An 18,372-nucleotide genomic window follows, 5' to 3' on the forward strand; every position below is an offset into this window, starting at 1 on the left:
GATGAACTCATAGCCCACCTGGTATTAAGTGCATACCAGAATCTATGGATATCACAATGTGAATGCTCCCACCCATCTTGCGACATGAGGTCTTAGTCATAATTATATAGTGTTTCATAATTATTATAAAATCTTGTCATCAGGTTTGAGCCCCGTGAGCTCACCTACAAAAGTTAGGGTTACGCTGACATAGCCTCTCAAGGCTCTCAGCTTAGGTAGGAAAAAAAAAAAAAAAAAAAAAAAAAATCTTCATTCAAAGTCGCGCTAATATGATTAGTAATACATTTACATTGGTTACATAAAATAAACAATAGCTATTCTCTTAATTCATTTCTTTGATTAACTAGCCATTAACAATTATTCTTGCTTTATGGCTCACTTGCATCTTTCAAACCTACTATATAGGTCTATGCAACTATCAAAGAGATAAAAAAAAGGTACGGTTACTACTACATACTATCAATATCAATGGTCAATGCCATAAGTGTATAATCTATGGTCAATGCTATTTATTGTTGCACCATGTCCATAGATTATACACTTAATATACTTGAGACCATGTCTTTATCAACGAAATATAGGTACTTTGTATTACGTAGATAAACTGGAAAGATTTCATATATCTATATTCATATATATCATATAAATAAAATCAAATAAAAAATAACGTAAATTCTCAAAAGAATAAAGTAAAAGGACATTCGCAAATCGCAATAGTGTCCATAAAATAAGTAAAAAATATCGAGTGAGTGTGTGAGTGAACGTTCCTTTTCAAACTGCTTTATTAATACTTAAATTCAAGTAGTTAAACATGTGGAAGTTCAGTAATTTGCCGATACTCTTAGTCAGTGCTGAAAACAAAATTGCCGCTGATTACATTGTATCAGGTATGTATGGCTTTTGAGTTTTTGGTAACTACGTAGGTACTACCTGTGCGAGGAAGGAAATCATGCCACAGTGTTGTTTTAGAGCTAATAGACAACGAAGGAACAGATGTGCATCAGGAGCAAAGCGACGCATTGGACCCAGTGTGGAGGATAGTGAACAAGTACTACAGGGCAGATGTGCGAGTTCACACACGGCTTGATGGAGAACCACTGCATGTTAATCCACACCTAATCGAGGGTCATCTCATCTACCTCACACAGGATGAAGTAATTAATAACCCAAATAACTACATTATTATGTCAAATAATTAATAACAAAAATTATGTCAAATTTTTTTTTTAATATAAATAAGGGGTTACAGTTTCTTCTAGATAAAACTATGCAAGAGGCTCAGCCAAGCTACTGGGTACTGCAAGACAATATTCATTTTTATAAATACTATCTCTTAACACTTTATCAACCACTAGCCTGATAATTGGCTTTTCTATTGCAATCTCTTCTTGATCAATTGCCTATTCATCAACATTTTGATTCCCAATGCTTATTGACTGTTAGCTTATTAATGTTGGGCACCATCATTCAAATCAAATATTCCAAGCGGGCACCATCATTCAAATCAAATATTCCAAGCTCAAGATTCACAACCAAGTGGTCACAATTGTAAAATAAAAATATAAAATGTAAATTAGTGAAAATCCTAGAACTCAATCTGAAATTGGACCCTAGTTAAATAGTAACATGGCTTATATTGACAGGCTAAAATATTGTTTTGAGGCGAACAGAATAAAAAAAAATTAACAAATTTGGATTTGTAAATTTTTTTCTACACACAAAACCAGTCACCAAATGAATTGGATTCTGATTATATTGCTGCCTGAAGAATTAGCATGAGATGGAATTGTAGTGATTAAGAACAAATGCTTACGTGATAAACTGGAGTGTGGCATGAGTGACCATAGCTCTAGTATGAATAGTTGAAGAAAGAACAACTTTCATATGAAGATACAGTACATGCTATCTTATCATCGTAGACAATGGAAAATGATGTGCACATGATTTAGGGCACTAGTTCAGACACATTTACTATAGCACAGGGTGAGGTGCTGATGTCACAAGCTGAACGTATGAAAGTGAATGTGATCAATGTCAAACCTAATTTTGAACTGTGTTGCTGCGGAGACTGACACGGTGGAGAGCCTCTATATATTAAGGCAAGTTATTGTAAGAAAAAACATAACATTGAAAAAATATATTATATGAAAGAAGAACAATAAAAGAAAGAGTATTAATTATGCTGGTGATGAATCTCTGGAGGTAAAATCTGCTCAATGTTAGATCTTGATCATGCTTATACTCAGATGGTTGTCACTGATGAAACAGCACATCTAACATTAAAACACATGAATGGTCTCTACACTGTATATTGGCTTGCTTTCGACCTTAAAGTTTTACCTGACATGATCCAACATCTAATAACAGCATTACTGGATGGCACAGATTATGTCCTAGTGCACTGATCAATGACGACATGGTTAATAGTAGAACAGCACAGGAGATGGCACAACTCTTAGAGATGATCACATTAAGAAAACACGATAATGACTCAATAAAGACAAATGTCCGTTTTCAAGGAAACTAATAGAATATTTGGGTTTCACAACTAATGCTTGTGGCGGTAGCCATCATTACAACGCAAGATGTTTGACAGATGCCTGAATCTCGCTTACGACATTTTCAAGATAAGCTCGCATATATACAAGTTCCGAACAACAACATTCGGACCGTCGGTCTACCGAGCAAATATCACCCGCTCGGTGGAAGCTCTTTCCTCCGTCCTATACCTACAACTTTAAATTTTGGTCAATTTGTACTTCTGTCCGTATCTGTAGGATCAAGTAATGAGTGATCAATAGCCGGATCCACACCGGATGATCCAAAGCGCTCTGATCGCGCGCGGCATGGAGCGTGACGGCTTTTCTTCACAATCGTCCATCATGGGCCAACAAATGATGGTCCATCATGACCGCCATGATCGGGCAACTCTCCACACAATCGTGAACGTTCATTTACTGATTACTGATTGTCTACTGATATTAAGACGTCTAGGTATTGAAGATGAAAATCGAGGAGATTGCGGCTGCGGCAATACTTTTAGTTAGCTCATATAATCATTTAGCTAATTTGCGCGAAAGAATCGTTAAAACTAGATGAAGGAAGAGAAGGTGGTGGATGGTGGCTATCAATCGGAACACAACAAGGTCCACGCAACCATAGCTTTGTAGTCGAGATAACTGACACACATTCGAGACAACTAAGTACTGACTAATCGGCGACGGTGTGGACACGCACACAATCATGGGCCATAATTATTTTGATCTACCGACACAACGCCTATTGCGCATAATCATACGCGATGATGGCCGATCACAGACATTTATTCCCTCTACACTATCGTGAGTTTCTATAATCGCCCATCATGGCCGATTGTGAAGAGGAGCTATGAAGTGTAGAAGTGCCGCGCGCTATCCATTTGTTATCGGTTTTTTGGTCACGCACAAAGGGGCCTCAGTCTCTTAGCGCGCGCGATCTGGACGGTTATGAATTAAAATCGCGTGATCCGCCGATATGGATAATTCGCAATGTATCCGTTTAATTTCCCTATATAGGGAGAATAATTGTTTATGGGATCCTAATGATACCGATTACACAAATAGAGGTGTAAGAGAAGATTCCTGGCAGAAAATTAAATTAAATTTATTTAAAATTCGTCAAAATTAGCTTCAGCTCCATCATCAATTAACTCTTTGTAAAGTCGAGTCCCATATTCCAACCGTTTTTTTTAAATTGTTTTAACTCAATACTATCTTTTTCGTTTTCGTAATTTTTGCCGTAAATATACAAGTAAAATGTAGCCTGTTGCTGCTACGGCTATTCGTCGCCGTAGTTGCACGTATGACTCCATAGCAAGACAAAATTCAACTGATTCAGTATGAATCGGCAGGAGCGCGTTGGAGCAGCCAGTCAGTATCGCAAAAATTGCTGTTGGATCAACCTAGAACGATTCACGCTCCACGCATCACGATCTTGGATCGCGGGATCGCCGATCCATTTTGGATCGTCCGGTGTGGATCCGGCTAATGATATGTCACTATATATTTGGAAAAGAGTAACCCCTGAGTTTTGCCGATTCTTCTGTAGTGAATCTTCATTCCAAATAAGCCACAGTCATGACTATTTAGGCATTTTAATCAATAAAAAGGTCCTTGATCCGATATAAAGCGACAATTTGATACTGTAACCCCTATTTTCAAGTCTTTGAATAATTCCCAAACTGATAATATATTAAAATGCGACATGCAGTGTACAGCCGACGTGCCGCAGCGGCGCGCGGCGGGCGTGTCGGCAGAGGTGTGCGTGGTGGCCGCCCACTGTGACCACTACCCCCCGCCGCTGCACTCGTGGACCGTCACGCACCGCGCCGAGCTGGTCCCCTTGCTGCACCCGCCGCCCCCCGCCGCGGGAGTCGACCCCCCGGAGGAGGACGACGTGGGCATCGCGAGGGTCAGGGCCGCCCTGCACGCGCACACGTGGCGCGGCCTCGTCCGCCCCGGGGACCAGCCCCCCGGACCCGCTCGTATGTGCTTCGTTACACACTTTGTATGAGCGTAGAAATATCTGGGGAATTGACTGGGAAACCGAGATTTCTCATACAAAATAGTGAGCCAGTGAAATTAATTCATTACAATAATAATAAAATAGGTTTGCACGTACGTAGATTCGCATTTATTTTAGAAACATTTATTTGTCTATGATTTTTTTGCAATGTTGGCATCAAAAAAGATGTTGACGGTTAAATAATAATCTAATCAATTGTAAAAGCTTTTAATTGGTCATTAATCAATACTTTCATATTTTTATATTATAACTAGCTGACCCGGCAGACTTCGTAGTGCCTCAATCGATAAATTAAAGACCTAAACTTTTGTATAAAATAATTTTAAAACAAACAAAAGGAATCCATCCGACACATCAAAGGGAAAACAAAATTGTTATTTTTCTTTAATTCCGAGCATTTTCATATTTATTTACCTTTGAAACCTTCTCTGGACTTCCACAAATAATTCAAGACCAAAATTAGCCAAATCGGTCCAGCTGTTCTCGAGTTTTAGCGAGACTAACGAACAGCAATTCATTTTTATATGTATAGATAGAAGATAGATACATAGACAAGCATTGAGGTTTTACAACTGTTTCTCGGTTTTCAAGATACTTTGTCTTGATGCAGGACTCGGAACGGTGTCTTCATCGGAGGGCTCGGATGCGGAGGGCTCGGATGCGGAGGGCTCGGATGCGGAGGGCTCAGATGCAGAGGGCTCAGAGGCAGAGGAGTGGGTGTGGGCGGCGGCCTGGGCCTGCGCGCGGGAGGCCGGCGCTGCGCCCCGCCAGCTCCGCGTCGCCAGGGCCGAGCGACTCATGCGGGCGCTGCGCCTTCTGTGAACTTTACATTACTTCTTGTATGAAGAGGAGACATTCTACTCGCTGTTCAGATAAATTATTATGTTTAGATGTGTTTTCGATATTAAAATTTAGTGTTGAAATGAAACTAAGTTTTGTAAAAATATAATAATATATTAAGTGCAGTCGTGGAGCTAGGTTGGTTCCGTGCACAGAACACAAGTTAACGAGTTACTTCAGCACCATATAAACCCCAACATGTATACAACTTCTTTCGTTATAATAATTAATTATTTACAAGTGAGGGCTGGATTAAAGCGAGGCTGCAGACAAGTAGCACGCGCACAGCCTTCATTGATTCATAACATATTGTGCTAAATAATAATTCTACATTAAATAAATAAAATGTAAGTTTCCGTAGAACTAGACAATAATGTTCACAAGTACTGCGTGTACAATAAAGGCAAACTTAACAACACTAACAACGAGTTTCACTCGTCTGTACCGCAGCACCGCGTCAACAAACAACAATCAGACGGAACGTTCTGGAACGACTGTATCGATCTCACTGTAGACTCACTCTAAAATACAAATCAGTAATAACAATAAACACGCGCGGCGGGGATACAATAATACAAGTTACGTCCCTATCGAAGGGATTGTTGTACAAAACTAAATTTACATAAAATGCAATGCTCCGTTTTGTTAGACAAGTACAGATATTTACTTGTAGTTGCATCAGCATATTTTTAATTCGGTTACATGGCGTGCAAAGCACAGGCAGGGAGCGTGTGCGTCCTGTATAGTGGGGCGGGCGTGGTGACGTCACGAGCGCCGAACGGACAATTTCGTGGATAGCGTTCTCATTAAACAGAGTCATTCTTTCATGGACAGAGTGTAGCTTCTTGGGAAAAATTGTGCCCCGGCACGCGGCATTAACACGAATACATCGGGCTTCTTGCTCGCATTGGGAGCCCGCGGTCCGCACCGCTAGAGATAGATTCTCAAGTATCATAGTAAATGCATTGCAAGTAAACATCCTTGCCTGTACAACCGAAAACAAATATTGCTTAATTTATAATTATCAGTTTTCTATCAATTCCTTTAGAAAAGCTCTTTGATTAGCGTTCTATGATTTCCCGGGTGCCATGTCTTTCATCTTACATTAATAATGGTTTTTATTAACAAAGAAAACCATCTGCTCTTTTAAGAATATAAAACTTGAAATACGACTGAGAGTGACCCCCGTGTCGTCCGGGACAACATTGTGCACACCGGGTAACCGCTTGTATATGTGACTATAGTTTTCAAAGAACGCTTTCTCTCGGTGCCGCCGTTAGGAGACGGCCGTTTGTTTTGACGAAGACAGAAGAAGATCAGGACGGTCCAATAATGCAGAGAAATACTGGCGCGCCACTCGCGAGATGTACTGCGAGCGAGCCTCTTGTGCCGGCCACCAGCCCTCCAGGAACCCGATGTGGCCTCCTCGGTGAGGCACGACCAGCGCCACGCGGCCGCTCCGAGCCGCCTCTTCCGCCGGCAGCGCCGCGCGCGGCTGGAACGGGTCGTCGGCGGCGCACAGGCACAGCAGCGGCGCCCGCACCCGCCGCAGCTTGTCGCGCAGCGTGGCCGCGCGGTAGTACTCCTCGGCCGACGAGAACCCGAAGTGTCGCGCCGTGAAGGCCGCGTCGAACTCGCGCACCGACCGCGCCGCGCCCACCGCCGCCCAGTCGGCGCGCAGAGCGGCGTGCGCGCGCACGGCGGCCCGCAGGTTGCGCGCCATGTGCCGCGACAGCAGCCGGTTGGCGCCGCGCTCCATGCTGGCCGCGCCCGCCTCCACGTCCAGCGGCGCCGACACGGCTAGCGCGGCGTCCACGGCGGCAGCGGCTCCGTGCGCGGCCAGGTAGTGCGCGAGGATGAGGCCGCCCAGGGACACGCCCACGGCGAGCAGCGGCTGGGCGGCGCCGCGCCTCTCGCGCACCCACCTCACCACCTCGGCGAGGTCCTCGTGGCTCAGCGCGCAGTACAGCCGCGGCGTCTGCACGACCACTAATTTTTATCCGCTAACTTTCTAGAATTTCTAGGTACTCATTTTCGTATGGACACATTTTGTAAATCTGCTGTCTGTAGTGAAAGGAGCTACAAGTTCTCCGCTAGTCCGTGTGTAACGTGAAAAGTTCTAACAATAAGTTTAATTGTAGTTTTTTTGTAAATATTCCAGTCCCTCAACTTTAAAAACTTTAAGGCTTAACTTTAATAATGAAACATTGACAATGATGGGCTACCCACCGGAAGCGAAGCGCATACGTATGAATGTACAGTAATCGGCACGGGTCGTGAGCTCTCGGCGAGAGAGTGGGGGCCGTCTGTGCATCGTTCACTTAGGGTAAAGTTAAATGATTCATGTATTTTGATCAGAAACCCCGAAGTTACTATAGCAATAGGATCATGTCCCTACCTCACAGATAACCCCCAATAGATTCCACATACAGGGCCACAAATGTTCACAGCACATTAGTGATTTAGCTAGTATATAAAGTGACGCTAAGAATCACATCAGTGTTGACCAAGTTTAAGACCCGTAAGCACGCCGAGTTCTTGCTAATATTTAAAGATATTATAGTTTTAAATTCAAATAATATTATAAATGGCTTCCTGTGCAATAAAATGGTGTGGCAAGTCATCTAAGACATCTGGTTATCAAAAACATGGCATAACACTTCATCAGTAACTACTGTTACTTGTCTGTACTTTTATTACATTAAGGTAATTCAAATAAACCAGAGTTCAACTTATACTTGTGATGAAATGTGAAAAGTAATAATATCAAAGCACCCCTTGATGTCTTTTTGAAATGTCCCTTTCACTCATCATATAAATTACAATAGTTGTCTTTGTCTAAAGTTTGTCTTTGAAATATCCAATCACAGCACACTTGACTGTCCCCCGCCCCTCATGCTTACCTCAAAATTTGGTGAAGTCGAATTGAAACAAATGTTGAATAATGTGGTATCTATTGGGGGGTTATCTGTGCCCTACCTACAAGATGGCAAAAAGTTATCAAACAAAATGGTACCTACATACTTTAGTTAAATGTAAATAAACTATATCAATTTGTTGTAAATTTTCTTAAAAAATGTGAAGAAACTTTTCCCCAACCTATTATACTACCTATGTTCACAAATGACTTCCACAATGAACAACACTGTGTTGCAAATATGATAATTTGGATAATTTGCATAATCACTATACAATTGAGAGAGACACCATCAATCTGAAGGGGGTGACATATTAATGTCTATGAGCTCCAACACCCATTTAACACTAAGTGGCTTATTAGCACTTCAATTCAATAAAACATCAAATTGCTAACCGTCAATGGCAGTCCACCGAGTCCACGATTATTGTAGACAACAGTATCAAGACGCAGGTCCCGAGCAGCTGCAGCAAGGCATCGCACATAGTCTGCATGCACTGAACCCGTAAGACCAGGCAGCACGAGCAGCACTCCCCGAGCCTGCCCCTGGCCTGTATTAGCCCAGTCCAAGGCCACTTGTCCACCATCCGAAAGTGTTAACACTTCCCTGTGAACTTCAATGTTGAGTAAGAGAGCTACTAAAGCAGTATTCAAACAATACACTATGTAGCTTATTTTGAGATATTGCTTCCTAGAATTTGCTTTAAATTTTGTATTTTAGAATTAAGAGGGTAACAAGTCTAGAATTTTGAATAATTTTAAATCATAATTTAATGTGGTTTATCAAGCATTAAAACACCTTGTACCTCCCTTATCTTCTTACCCTTTTATCCCAATTTATTTTGAATTTGATTTTCAAATAGATTAATTACAAAAATATATTAAAATATGGTACTTTACCCATCATTGGAATTAATATTAACATAATACGGTGCAAAGGTGCATTTCTTGGGGTTTAATTTTTGCAAAATATAATACAAAAAATAGTATGCTGGTACCTCTGGTACTCCAGGGGCGGTAAAAACAGTGAACGTAATACTGAGCCTAGCACGGTCTGCATGCGCGACTCTACGCACCACGGCGTCGGCCAGTATCGCGCCTGCAGAACCGGCACGCGCTCTTCCAGCACTCGTCGGAACTCACCGGCACCACACACCAACTCCGGCCGCTGTAACACGAATATTTAACTCACCCGTTATAGATAGCAGTACCTTACCTCATCGTGATTCGCAAGCTATACAATTGACTTTACCTTGACCACTTCCACAAGATAATAGGTTATATACAATAGCGATACAGAAAAACCAACGAGCATCTCTTTCTTCGCTTCGAGAATATACACCAATAGATTGAGCATAATGGAAGAAATAAGACTTAAATAAATAAAAATAAAACAAAAAAAATAGGAAGAGTTCAAAATGGTAAAATAAAAACACTATTTCTGCATTGCGTACGAACTACGAAGTATAGACTATACATTTATGACAGTGTTGCCAGATGACCGTGTGAATTTCCCTCCAACTTTTTCGAAAACCCCCCGAAAATATGCTTTTTGAAGAAAAAAAAACCCCAAAACAGTTTTTACTTATATTAAAGAAGAAATAAAAAACCAAAAGGATTCTTTTATTTTTTAATCAAGCTATCCCTATAACTTCAACCATCTCTATACAATTATCACGATCATATTCACTTTCGTTATTATTATTTAAAGCATACTCGTTTTCGAAGTTAAAGATATTTAACATGTCCGATGTGGGAACAAAATTTATGCATCTATTTGGCAGTGAAAATCGAATCCTGAAAACCGCTTCGGCAGTTTCTATTGCTATTTGGTTGCATAATTTGTCCTTTATAATATTGACTTGTGAATAGTATAGTAGACTATAATTATTCTAATAGTCATTGCAAATCGATACTCAAAAAACCTCCGAAATTTCTCCCAACTAACTTTTTCCCCCCGAATGTCCCCCCAAAGAATCTTTCCCCCCGAATTTCCCCCCCAAGGTCGAAAAAACACCCCGAATTTGCAGGGAATCCCCCCCATCTGGCAACTGTGATTTATGATTTAATATCAAGAAGGGTGTAATCTATGCTTAATATTATACCTACGAACTGCGAGGACTTTTTGGCGGGAACGCGAGGAGTGAAGTTGTGTGATTTGTTTTATTTTTTCTATTTAGTGTTTCTTCAGGCTTGAATGTGTAATAGCAGTGGTTTATTAACTATTTTATAGCTGTGAAAGTACACAAATATGGGATAATGAAACAAAGCTGCTGGACGTAACTTCTCGGGATCCTCCAAAAGTCCACTGAAAAAATCTCAGTAAATGACCACCATTTTATTGAGATTATATTTCATCCCATATCATCTCATCTCATTTAATTTCATCCCAGTTGATTAATGTCTCAAATTAATCATCTTCATTTCATTTAATATTATTTCATTTAATTTCACTCCATATTATCATTTTTAATAAAAATAAGAACATAAATTAAAATAAGACATGACTTAAAGGTCTTAGTTACCAGGTCATAAAATCCCTTAAAAAAAACCTCTCGACTCGACCCTCTCACTATAATCTTTTAACTTTGTTCCCAAACTTTAAACATTATAAATTAATTAGAAATATAGTGATACCAAAGTTTGCGTTTCGATTTAGAATGCAATTGCAGAATTTATGAAAACGGATTATTTCTTCTGTCACTGAAAGTTTTTTGTAATAAACACAATGAAAGGTGCCAAGCTGGTCCTGTGTGGCGGTCGCTGCCTCGTCCCCAAAACGACTGCGGTGGTTCCGCTTTGCAGGTGAGTCTTAACGTCTTGTCGTGGTTTTTCCAGAGGAATTGATAACCCTGGACTTTGCTCTTCATGTCGAATAACATTCTTACCTTGGACTTTGTACCATGGTCGGAATGTAGGACAGCATCAACAACTGAATGAATTAGGTAATGCACGGGTAAACCGAAGCTGTTTGTATTCAGAACAATTCCTAATTACTAAACGTTTATATTTTAATTCTAGATACCATTTTCAGGGATAAGCATGATGCATGGGCTGTAACAAGAGTGCTGTTTCAATATGATAGACTATCATCACCAACTAGACTACTAACTGGGTTCAATGGAGCTCCTGTCTGACACAATGTCATCAATTGTAAGACAGGTTGTTCTTATACAATTAAAATGTAGAGTAAAACTCCTTTAATTGGAGTTCCTCTTCTGACAACAATAAATAAGAGACTTAAAATTGTTATCAGATTTGTTTAGTTATTTGATTTAATTTGAATTTTTTTAAAGTTTGTTGTTTATTCTTTTTAATTTTATTGGCCTTTGAAGGCTTATGGTTTACCTCGTTATGATTAGCAATTATTGTTTAGAACATTAGCAATGACTTTTGTCAATAGCATCAGTGACTGAACCTCTAGCTTACACCCACCCTGGCTTACACTTCTCAAACATCATTTTAATAAAGGCATGTCATAGCACTTAGGAAATATTATGGAGGTGAGTGGAAACACACTTTAGAGCAGCCTTTACCAAAGTGGGCGATAATGCTCCTTTGTGGGCTCTGCAGGCCTAACGGGGGTGGTAAGACATCCAGCAAAAAGATGGGGGCATTGTGTAGAGGCTAATGAGGCAATTTGTAATTTCATCTATGAGGACTCCTAGACATCGACTGAGCTCTCACTATAGTGGTTATAAAGTGGGGCAAAAAATGGGGGCGCTAAAAAATAATTTATTCTGAATTTATCCAGCAGAAAAAATAAGTTTGGGAGCCCCTGCTTTAGAGGAACACAGTGGTTCCAGTAAAAAGGAAAAAACTACTTCTTGTACTGTAAAAAGAAAAATGGATTATATTATACAGTAATTATTAACATTTACTAAATCTGTTGGGATTGATATTTTTAGAAAGTAAAATTTTATATTAATTGTCATTTAGTCACCTTTTACAATTGAGGGCCTTTCTATGTTATAAAAAGTCGTGCCGGGTCTAAGTAGTACAAAGTAAAACTTTTTTCTTTATGTTTATCTAAGCAGTTATATCTAACATAATTCTTTTTTTTTATTGCTTACATGGGTGGACGAGCTCACAGCCCACCTGGTGTTAAGTGGTTACTGGAGTTTGATTTTTATTATTCCTTCACGGTGGAAGTTGATTGTGAACATTTGTTAAGTACGTATTTCATTAGAATAACTGGTACCCGTCTGCAGGATTCGAACACCGTTGCATCGCTAGATAGGAATGCACCGGAGGTCTTATCCTTTAGGCCACGACAATTCCCAATTGAGAAATAAATACTTTTATTTGTATTCATTAAATTTAGTTAGTCCAAACTTTATACATAAATAATGTTATATAAATGATACACATGCTGCCATCTATTGTCAGGTTGTATATTATTACAATGTCATGAAAAGTTATTTCATTTTGAAATATTCTCTCGAGATAACACTAAGAAATTAATTTGACACATTTTTCCTTCAAACCCGAACACATGATTGCTTTACAGTAGCAGTTCTTACAATGTTTGTAACCAACCTGTAACATCTTCTGTTGGTAACAGTATGCGAATATTGTATTTGGAAACTGTAGGTGCCCAATATCTAGTTCATCCTTTAGTTTTCTTTTGCTATACCCACAGTAAGAGATGGAGTAGTGCTATTCGAGGCCAATCTGTCTGTAGAATCCTGTGACGTATTATTGCCATGTGTAAATACTGTACATGTAATATGTAGCAATTATGTAAAATTAGTTTCAATTATAACTATTATTATATATACTAATTTATTTAAAATTACAGTCTCATATCATATTAGTAACACTATTTACTAATTTTGATTAATATATTTGAGCATAATAATATACCAACTATCCTTTAAAATAAAAAATTTAGGTTTATCAAGTAGGCATTTTATGGGACTTTCACTAAAAACAATGTTTTTTTTTTTATACCATATTGATATTTCATTTTCATTTCTCAAGGTGGATGGTAGGCTGTAATGACCTTAGGGTGAAGTTTTTAATAAACACATTGGGTTGGTTGTGACCATCTGTCCATTTAGGTCTATTGCCCATTATGGTGAATATGCGTCAATGTAACATGACTGAACGCGTTTTTGATACGTGGAAATGTTGTGCGTACATACTGTCAAACAATAATATTGAAAGCGATTTCACTATTACTCTTTGGATTATAAACATTAATTTGTAGTAAGTCCGACATTTTTGATAGGATTGTAATACAAATAAAAACGAAAAAAAATGTTTGCAGCGGAGCTCGATCTGCCGCATCAGAAGCGCAAGCTCGAAGCGGACCTAGACAGAGTGCCTCTTTCACTCTGAATCTTTTCCGTGGCCGATTTGAACCTACACAGGTGTTCCCTTTTCCGGAACCACTTTCCGATGACCAACGTCAAATGCTACAAGAGCTCGTGCCGCCAGTCGAGAAATTCTTTCAAGAAGTAAATGACCCCGCTAAGAATGATGAGAATTCAAAGATTGAGGAGGGTACCGTCGCCGGACTGTGGGATCTCGGCGCGTTCGGGCTGCAGGTGCCGGGGGAGCTCGGCGGCCTGGGGCTGTCCAACACGCAGTACGCGCGGCTCGTCGAGGTGGTCGGGGCCCACGACCTCGGCGTCGGCATCACGCTCGGGGCGCATCAGTCCATCGGCTTCAAGGGAATCTTGCTGTTCGGCAATCCGCAGCAGAAAGAGCATTACCTGCCGCGCGTCACTTCCGGCGAGTATGCCGCCTTCTGCCTCACCGAACCTTCTTCCGGTTCAGACGCCGGTTCTATCAAGTAAGTGTAAAGACTGACTCGTCGGTCGCCCGTCGTCTGTTCGCATTTCGTTCACAACCTTCTCCTGTCGCAGGACTCGAGCCGTGCTGGCGCCCGACGGCAAACATTTCATCCTAAATGGTTCGAAGATCTGGATCAGCAACGGCGGTATCGCAGAGATTATGACGGTTTTCGCACAAACTCCTATCGAGAAGGACGGAAAGACCGTTGATAAGGTAACGTGTGAATCTTCCGATGAGGAACGCAGAAGTGTTGCAAGCGTGAACTGAGCGGTCGCTCTGCGCAGGTGACGGCGTTCATCGTGGAGAGGTCGTTCGGCGGCGTGTCGTCCGGCCCGCCCGAGAACAAGATGGGCATCAAGTGCTCCAACACCACGGAGGTGTACTACGAGGACGTGCGCGTGCCCGTCGAGAACGTGCTGGGCGGCGTCGGGAACGGGTTCAAGGTCGCCATGAACATCCTCAACAACGGGCGCTTCGGCATGGCGGCCGCGCTGGCCGGCACGCAGCGCGCCGCCATCGCGCAGGCCGCGCAGCACGCCGCCACGCGCGTGCAGTTCGGGAAGCACCTGGCCGAGTTCGGCGCCGTGCAGGAGAAGCTGGCCCGCATGGCCATGCTGCAGTACGCCACCGAGGCGCTCGCCTACATGGTCTCCGGCAACATGGACTCCGGCGCGCAGGACTACCACCTGGAGGCGGCCATCTCGAAGGTGCGTCTCCGGGCCGCCGCCGCCCTCCCTTCTGACGGCTCTGTATATTTTTTTTGGGTTGTAGGTTTTCGCTTCGGACAGCGCGTGGACAGTCGTCGATGAAGCCATCCAGATCCTCGGCGGGATGGGCTACATGAAGGCGACGGGGCTGGAGCGCGTGCTGCGCGATCTCCGCATCTTCCGCATCTTCGAAGGCACCAACGACATCCTGCGTCTGTTCGTGGCGCTCACGGGTGAGGCCGCTCGCTGAGACGTTCGCCGAGCGTAGAGTTGCTGCTCTGCGATGGACGCTACTAAAATGGGTCGTTTTCGTCAACAGGAATCCAGTTCGCCGGATCTCATCTCCAGGAGCTCCAGCGAGCCTTCAAGAACCCGACCGCACATCTCGGGCTCATATTCTCGGAGGCCGGGCGGCGCGCCACGGCCGCCGTGGGGCTGGCGCGCGGGGCGGACTTGAGCTCGCTCGTGGCGCCCGAGCTGCGGGGCGCGGCGGCCGAGCTGGGCAAGCTGGTGGGCGAGCACGGGCGCGCCGTGGAGGCGGTGCTGCTGAAGCACGGGCGCGGCGTGGTGGAGCAGCAGTGCGTGCTCAACCGGCTGGCGGGCGCGGCCGTGGACGCGTACACGTCGGCCGCCGTGCTGTCCCGCGCCTCCCGCGCCGCGCGCCGCTCGCTGCCCGGCGCCGCGCACGAGCTGCGCCTGGCCGCCGCGTGGGCCGAGGAGGCGCTGGGCCGCATCCCGGCGCAGCTGGCCGCCACCCGGGACGCGCGCTCCCAGGCGCACTTCCAGCGGCTCGGCGCGCTGGGCCGCGACGTGGCCGACCAGGGCGGCCAGCTGTGTCCCAACCCGCTCTACTTGTGACCGCGCTGCTCTGTCCCAACCTGTATATATAATATACGTGTAATATAATTATAGTTAATTTATTTATTTTATAGAAAAATATACACATTTCGCAAAGATTATCTTGTTTCGTATATCAAAAAAAGCCATTGACTGTGATACTGTTATTTCTTGAAATTCTTATTTATTGTCTAGCTCTTTCTAGACAAAAATAAGTTTGGATAGAAATAATAACTGTTAATAAATAAAACTACCCTCTGAACACATTTACACATACGCAATTGAAAAAAATATGAACAATTCAATAATCCAAAAAGCGAGACTCAAAAAAATACAAATATTTTCTAAAATGATTCTCTAGCACGAATTAAAAAATATATGACGGATAATCTGGTTCCGTGGCGTTTTTAAAATAATAACGTCAGCGTTGATGATGCCATTCTCTTCATCATTATCATTGCCTTCCATAGTGACTCACTTTTGCAACAAATTCCATTCATTGCATTTGAAATGCAAAACGATAACAACAGAGAGCTCTGCCTCAGCCGGCTGCGCCAGTCTGGATGTTTTGTGCTTTTTTTTTCTACCTGAGCTGAGAGCCTTGAGAGGCCATTCCAGCGTAACCTTAACTAGTAGGTGAGCTCACGGGGCTCAAACCTGACGACGTGGCTAACACGAGCCCTAGCAAGAGCCGTGCAGAGCAGAATCTACCGCCGGATTGGAAACGCCACCCACTGAAAAAATCCGGCGAGAAACTCAGTGGGCTGTGTCTGAGGGTTCATTTACTCGATTTACGATGACCGGTGCTTGAGGTACCTAAAAGCACCGTTAGTGGATCGGGAGGATCCGAAATGACGTGTTTTGGGCGACGTCGACTGCTTTCCATTCTGTCCGCAGGATCGGGAATGTAGTTACCGGCGGCCACGATGAGAGAGTTCTCGTGTCGTGCCGCTTTGTCGAAGTGGTTTTTTGTGCGACAATAGTCACTCCTATTTATAGTAGAAAGTGCGGGTAGCTTAGTCATGAATTCTCTTAAATACCGTCTTAAACAGTCGTTGATATGCGTAACATTAAAGATACAGTTAACTATTTTTAATTAACTAAATTGTGACGTTGCACCGACATATTAATGTGCTAAACAACTTTATTCCTATTATTATTATATATTACTAGCTGACCCGGCAAACGTTGGGTTGCCTTAAATAAGATTTCTAGGGAAATTCTGGTGTAGAAAAAAAAGCTCATTCATTCACATAATACTTCATTATAACCAAAAAAATCTTATCCAAAAAATAAAAATAAAAAATAAATCTTTGGGGTGGACAACCCTTATCACTTAGAGGTATGAAAAATAGATAGTAGCCGATTCTCAGACCTACGGAACATACTATTGATACACAAATAAAACCAAAAAAACATGGCTGAAAAATGTATAGTGAGTAAGACAGGAGACCGGCTTCGTCCTCATCCCTACTACGTGATGTTTGCTGGATGAGTGGTGACACCTGGCGGGGATCACTGATCGATTGATAGTTGATCAGTAGTCGACCGGTGAGGGCGGGAGATCAAATTGAATTTAAAAAAAATCTTAATTATAGGAACTTGAAATTATAAACTCTGAATAAGAATTTATCGTTTTTTTTATTGCCCTTGTAGGCAGACGAGCATACCGACCACCTGAGGGTGAGTGGTTACCGTCGCCCATGGACTTCAGCAATGCCAGGGGCAGAGCCAAGCCAAAGTTAAGCATGAAAGAGGAGTGCATGCGGCAGAGATGCGAATGTTGAGATGGATGTGTGGAGTGACAAGAATGGATAAGATAAAGAATGAGTATATCAGAGGAAGTTTGAAAGTGGCCCCGGTAAACAACAAATTAAGGAGCAGACTGTTAGCGTGGTATGGACATGTGATGCGTAGAGAGAAGATGCATGTGACTAGGAGATGTATGGAAATGGTAGTGCAAGGTAGAGGGGGAAGAGGTCGACCGAAGAAGACATGGATGGAGTGTGTGAATGACGATATGAGAGAGAGAGGAGTGAGTGTTGAGATGACGGCTGATAGAAGAGAATGGAAGAGAAAAATTAGCTGTGCCGACCCCACATAGTGGGATAAGGTGGAGAAAAAGAAGAAGAAGAGCCAAGCCCGCGAGGAGTTTTAACTCCGAACGATCGTCCGGGGTACCAATAGCTCCCGCGGCAACGCCGTGCCATGGGTGGTCTGTCGTGCAGCGGGGCTATGTTGTGGAGATGCTCATGGGGGCCGTTTTCGGCTCGCTCGTACATATTACGAGCGAGCCTAGTCACGAACTCCCTGAGCGACTCCACACCTAGGTCCCGGGCGATGGCGTTATTTTTGACGTACCGCCCGGCCCCGACGGTAGTACGGAGGGAAAGACTGCTGGGTCTGCAGCCTAGATCGCTGGGACGGCGACAGCAAGTAATACCAGGCCGCAGCAGCGTATGTGAAGCGGGAACGGACTTATGTCTTATAAATGGCGAGTTTGGTTCTGGTCGGAAGCCCGGACGCAAGTACCGGCCGCAACAGGAATTTGGCCGCGCGAGTCTGCCGATCGATGACTCGGTTGACTCAAGGAGCGGTTGATGTCGCATCCGAGATACCGGTTCTGAACTCGACATTCACACCTCGGAGACTGAGTATCTTTGGGACGACTCTGATACGGACCGGACCGTAGAGTAAGGCCGCGGT

At 43.0% G+C, this 18,372-nt stretch overlaps 3 protein-coding genes across 8 annotated transcripts; 2 read left to right on the forward strand and 1 right to left on the reverse strand.

Moving 5' to 3' along the window:
- Positions 1 to 435: 435 nt before the first annotated feature.
- LOC114241044 (uncharacterized) lies at positions 436 to 5,828 on the forward strand. 4 transcript variants are annotated; one of them, XM_089727569.1, is made up of 5 exons: positions 471 to 887; positions 970 to 1,154; positions 4,249 to 4,522; positions 5,174 to 5,194; positions 5,225 to 5,828. In XM_089727569.1, the coding sequence occupies exons 1-5, from the start codon at positions 812 to 814 to the stop codon at positions 5,383 to 5,385; spliced, it is 717 nt and encodes a 238-aa protein (XP_089583695.1). In that variant the 5' UTR covers positions 471 to 811; the 3' UTR covers positions 5,386 to 5,828. The 4 variants fall into 4 exon arrangements, with proteins under 4 accessions (XP_028027562.2, XP_089583695.1, XP_089583696.1 ...); XM_089727568.1 differs by having other exon boundaries at positions 625 to 763; positions 797 to 887; positions 5,174 to 5,828; XM_028171761.2 differs by having other exon boundaries at positions 436 to 887; positions 5,174 to 5,828.
- Positions 5,497 to 9,796, reverse strand: Hydr1 (abhydrolase domain containing Hydr1). 2 transcript variants are annotated; one of them, XM_089727567.1, is made up of 4 exons: positions 9,573 to 9,796; positions 9,397 to 9,488; positions 8,717 to 8,927; positions 5,497 to 7,381 (listed from the first exon to the last, which is right to left on the reverse strand). In XM_089727567.1, exons 1-4 carry the CDS (start codon positions 9,675 to 9,677, stop codon positions 6,680 to 6,682), a joined length of 1,110 nt encoding a protein of 369 aa, XP_089583693.1. In that variant the 5' UTR covers positions 9,678 to 9,796; the 3' UTR covers positions 5,497 to 6,679. The 2 variants fall into 2 exon arrangements, with proteins under 2 accessions (XP_089583693.1, XP_089583692.1); XM_089727566.1 differs by having other exon boundaries at positions 9,319 to 9,488; positions 9,573 to 9,794.
- Positions 9,797 to 10,856: 1,060 nt separating this feature from the next.
- On the forward strand, positions 10,857 to 15,785 carry Acadvl (Acyl-CoA dehydrogenase very long chain). 2 transcript variants are annotated; one of them, XM_028171755.2, is made up of 6 exons: positions 10,857 to 11,125; positions 13,593 to 14,120; positions 14,194 to 14,335; positions 14,407 to 14,829; positions 14,894 to 15,062; positions 15,149 to 15,785. In XM_028171755.2, the coding sequence occupies exons 1-6, from the start codon at positions 11,049 to 11,051 to the stop codon at positions 15,685 to 15,687; spliced, it is 1,878 nt and encodes a 625-aa protein (XP_028027556.2). In that variant the 5' UTR covers positions 10,857 to 11,048; the 3' UTR covers positions 15,688 to 15,785. The 2 variants fall into 2 exon arrangements, with proteins under 2 accessions (XP_028027556.2, XP_028027557.2); XM_028171756.2 differs by lacking the exon at positions 10,857 to 11,125 and adding an exon at positions 12,075 to 12,183.
- Positions 15,786 to 18,372: the final 2,587 nt, after the last annotated feature.

The sequence above is a fragment of the Bombyx mandarina genome, chromosome 05 (assembly GCF_030267445.1).
Source record: "Bombyx mandarina strain Sakado chromosome 05, ASM3026744v2".
Taxonomy (NCBI): domain Eukaryota; kingdom Metazoa; phylum Arthropoda; class Insecta; order Lepidoptera; family Bombycidae; genus Bombyx; species Bombyx mandarina.

Excerpts from the sequence above, each read along its gene's own strand:
- Acadvl (XM_028171755.2), top strand. The coding sequence starts at position 11,049 with ATGAAAGGTGCCAAGCTGGTCCTGTGTGGCGGTCGCTGCCTCGTCCCC. Across the intron at positions 14,121-14,193 it reads TCAGACGCCGGTTCTATCAA|GACTCGAGCCGTGCTGGCGC; the intron begins GTAAGTGTAAAG and ends CTCCTGTCGCAG. Across the intron at positions 14,830-14,893 it reads TGGAGGCGGCCATCTCGAAG|GTTTTCGCTTCGGACAGCGC; the intron begins GTGCGTCTCCGG and ends TTTGGGTTGTAG.
- LOC114241044 (XM_028171761.2), top strand. The coding sequence starts at position 812 with ATGTGGAAGTTCAGTAATTTGCCGATACTCTTAGTCAGTGCTGAAAAC. Across the intron at positions 888-969 it reads CGCTGATTACATTGTATCAG|AGCTAATAGACAACGAAGGA; the intron begins GTATGTATGGCT and ends GTGTTGTTTTAG. Across the intron at positions 1,155-4,248 it reads TCTACCTCACACAGGATGAA|TGTACAGCCGACGTGCCGCA; the intron begins GTAATTAATAAC and ends TGCGACATGCAG.
- Hydr1 (XM_089727566.1), bottom strand. The coding sequence starts at position 9,677 with ATGCTCAATCTATTGGTGTATATTCTCGAAGCGAAGAAAGAGATGCTC. Across the intron at positions 8,928-9,318 it reads CCGCCCCTGGAGTACCAGAG|GGAAGTGTTAACACTTTCGG; the intron begins GTACCAGCATAC and ends TGAAGTTCACAG. Across the intron at positions 7,382-8,716 it reads TCGGTGGACTGCCATTGACG|ACGCCGCGGCTGTACTGCGC; the intron begins GTTAGCAATTTG and ends GTGGTCGTGCAG.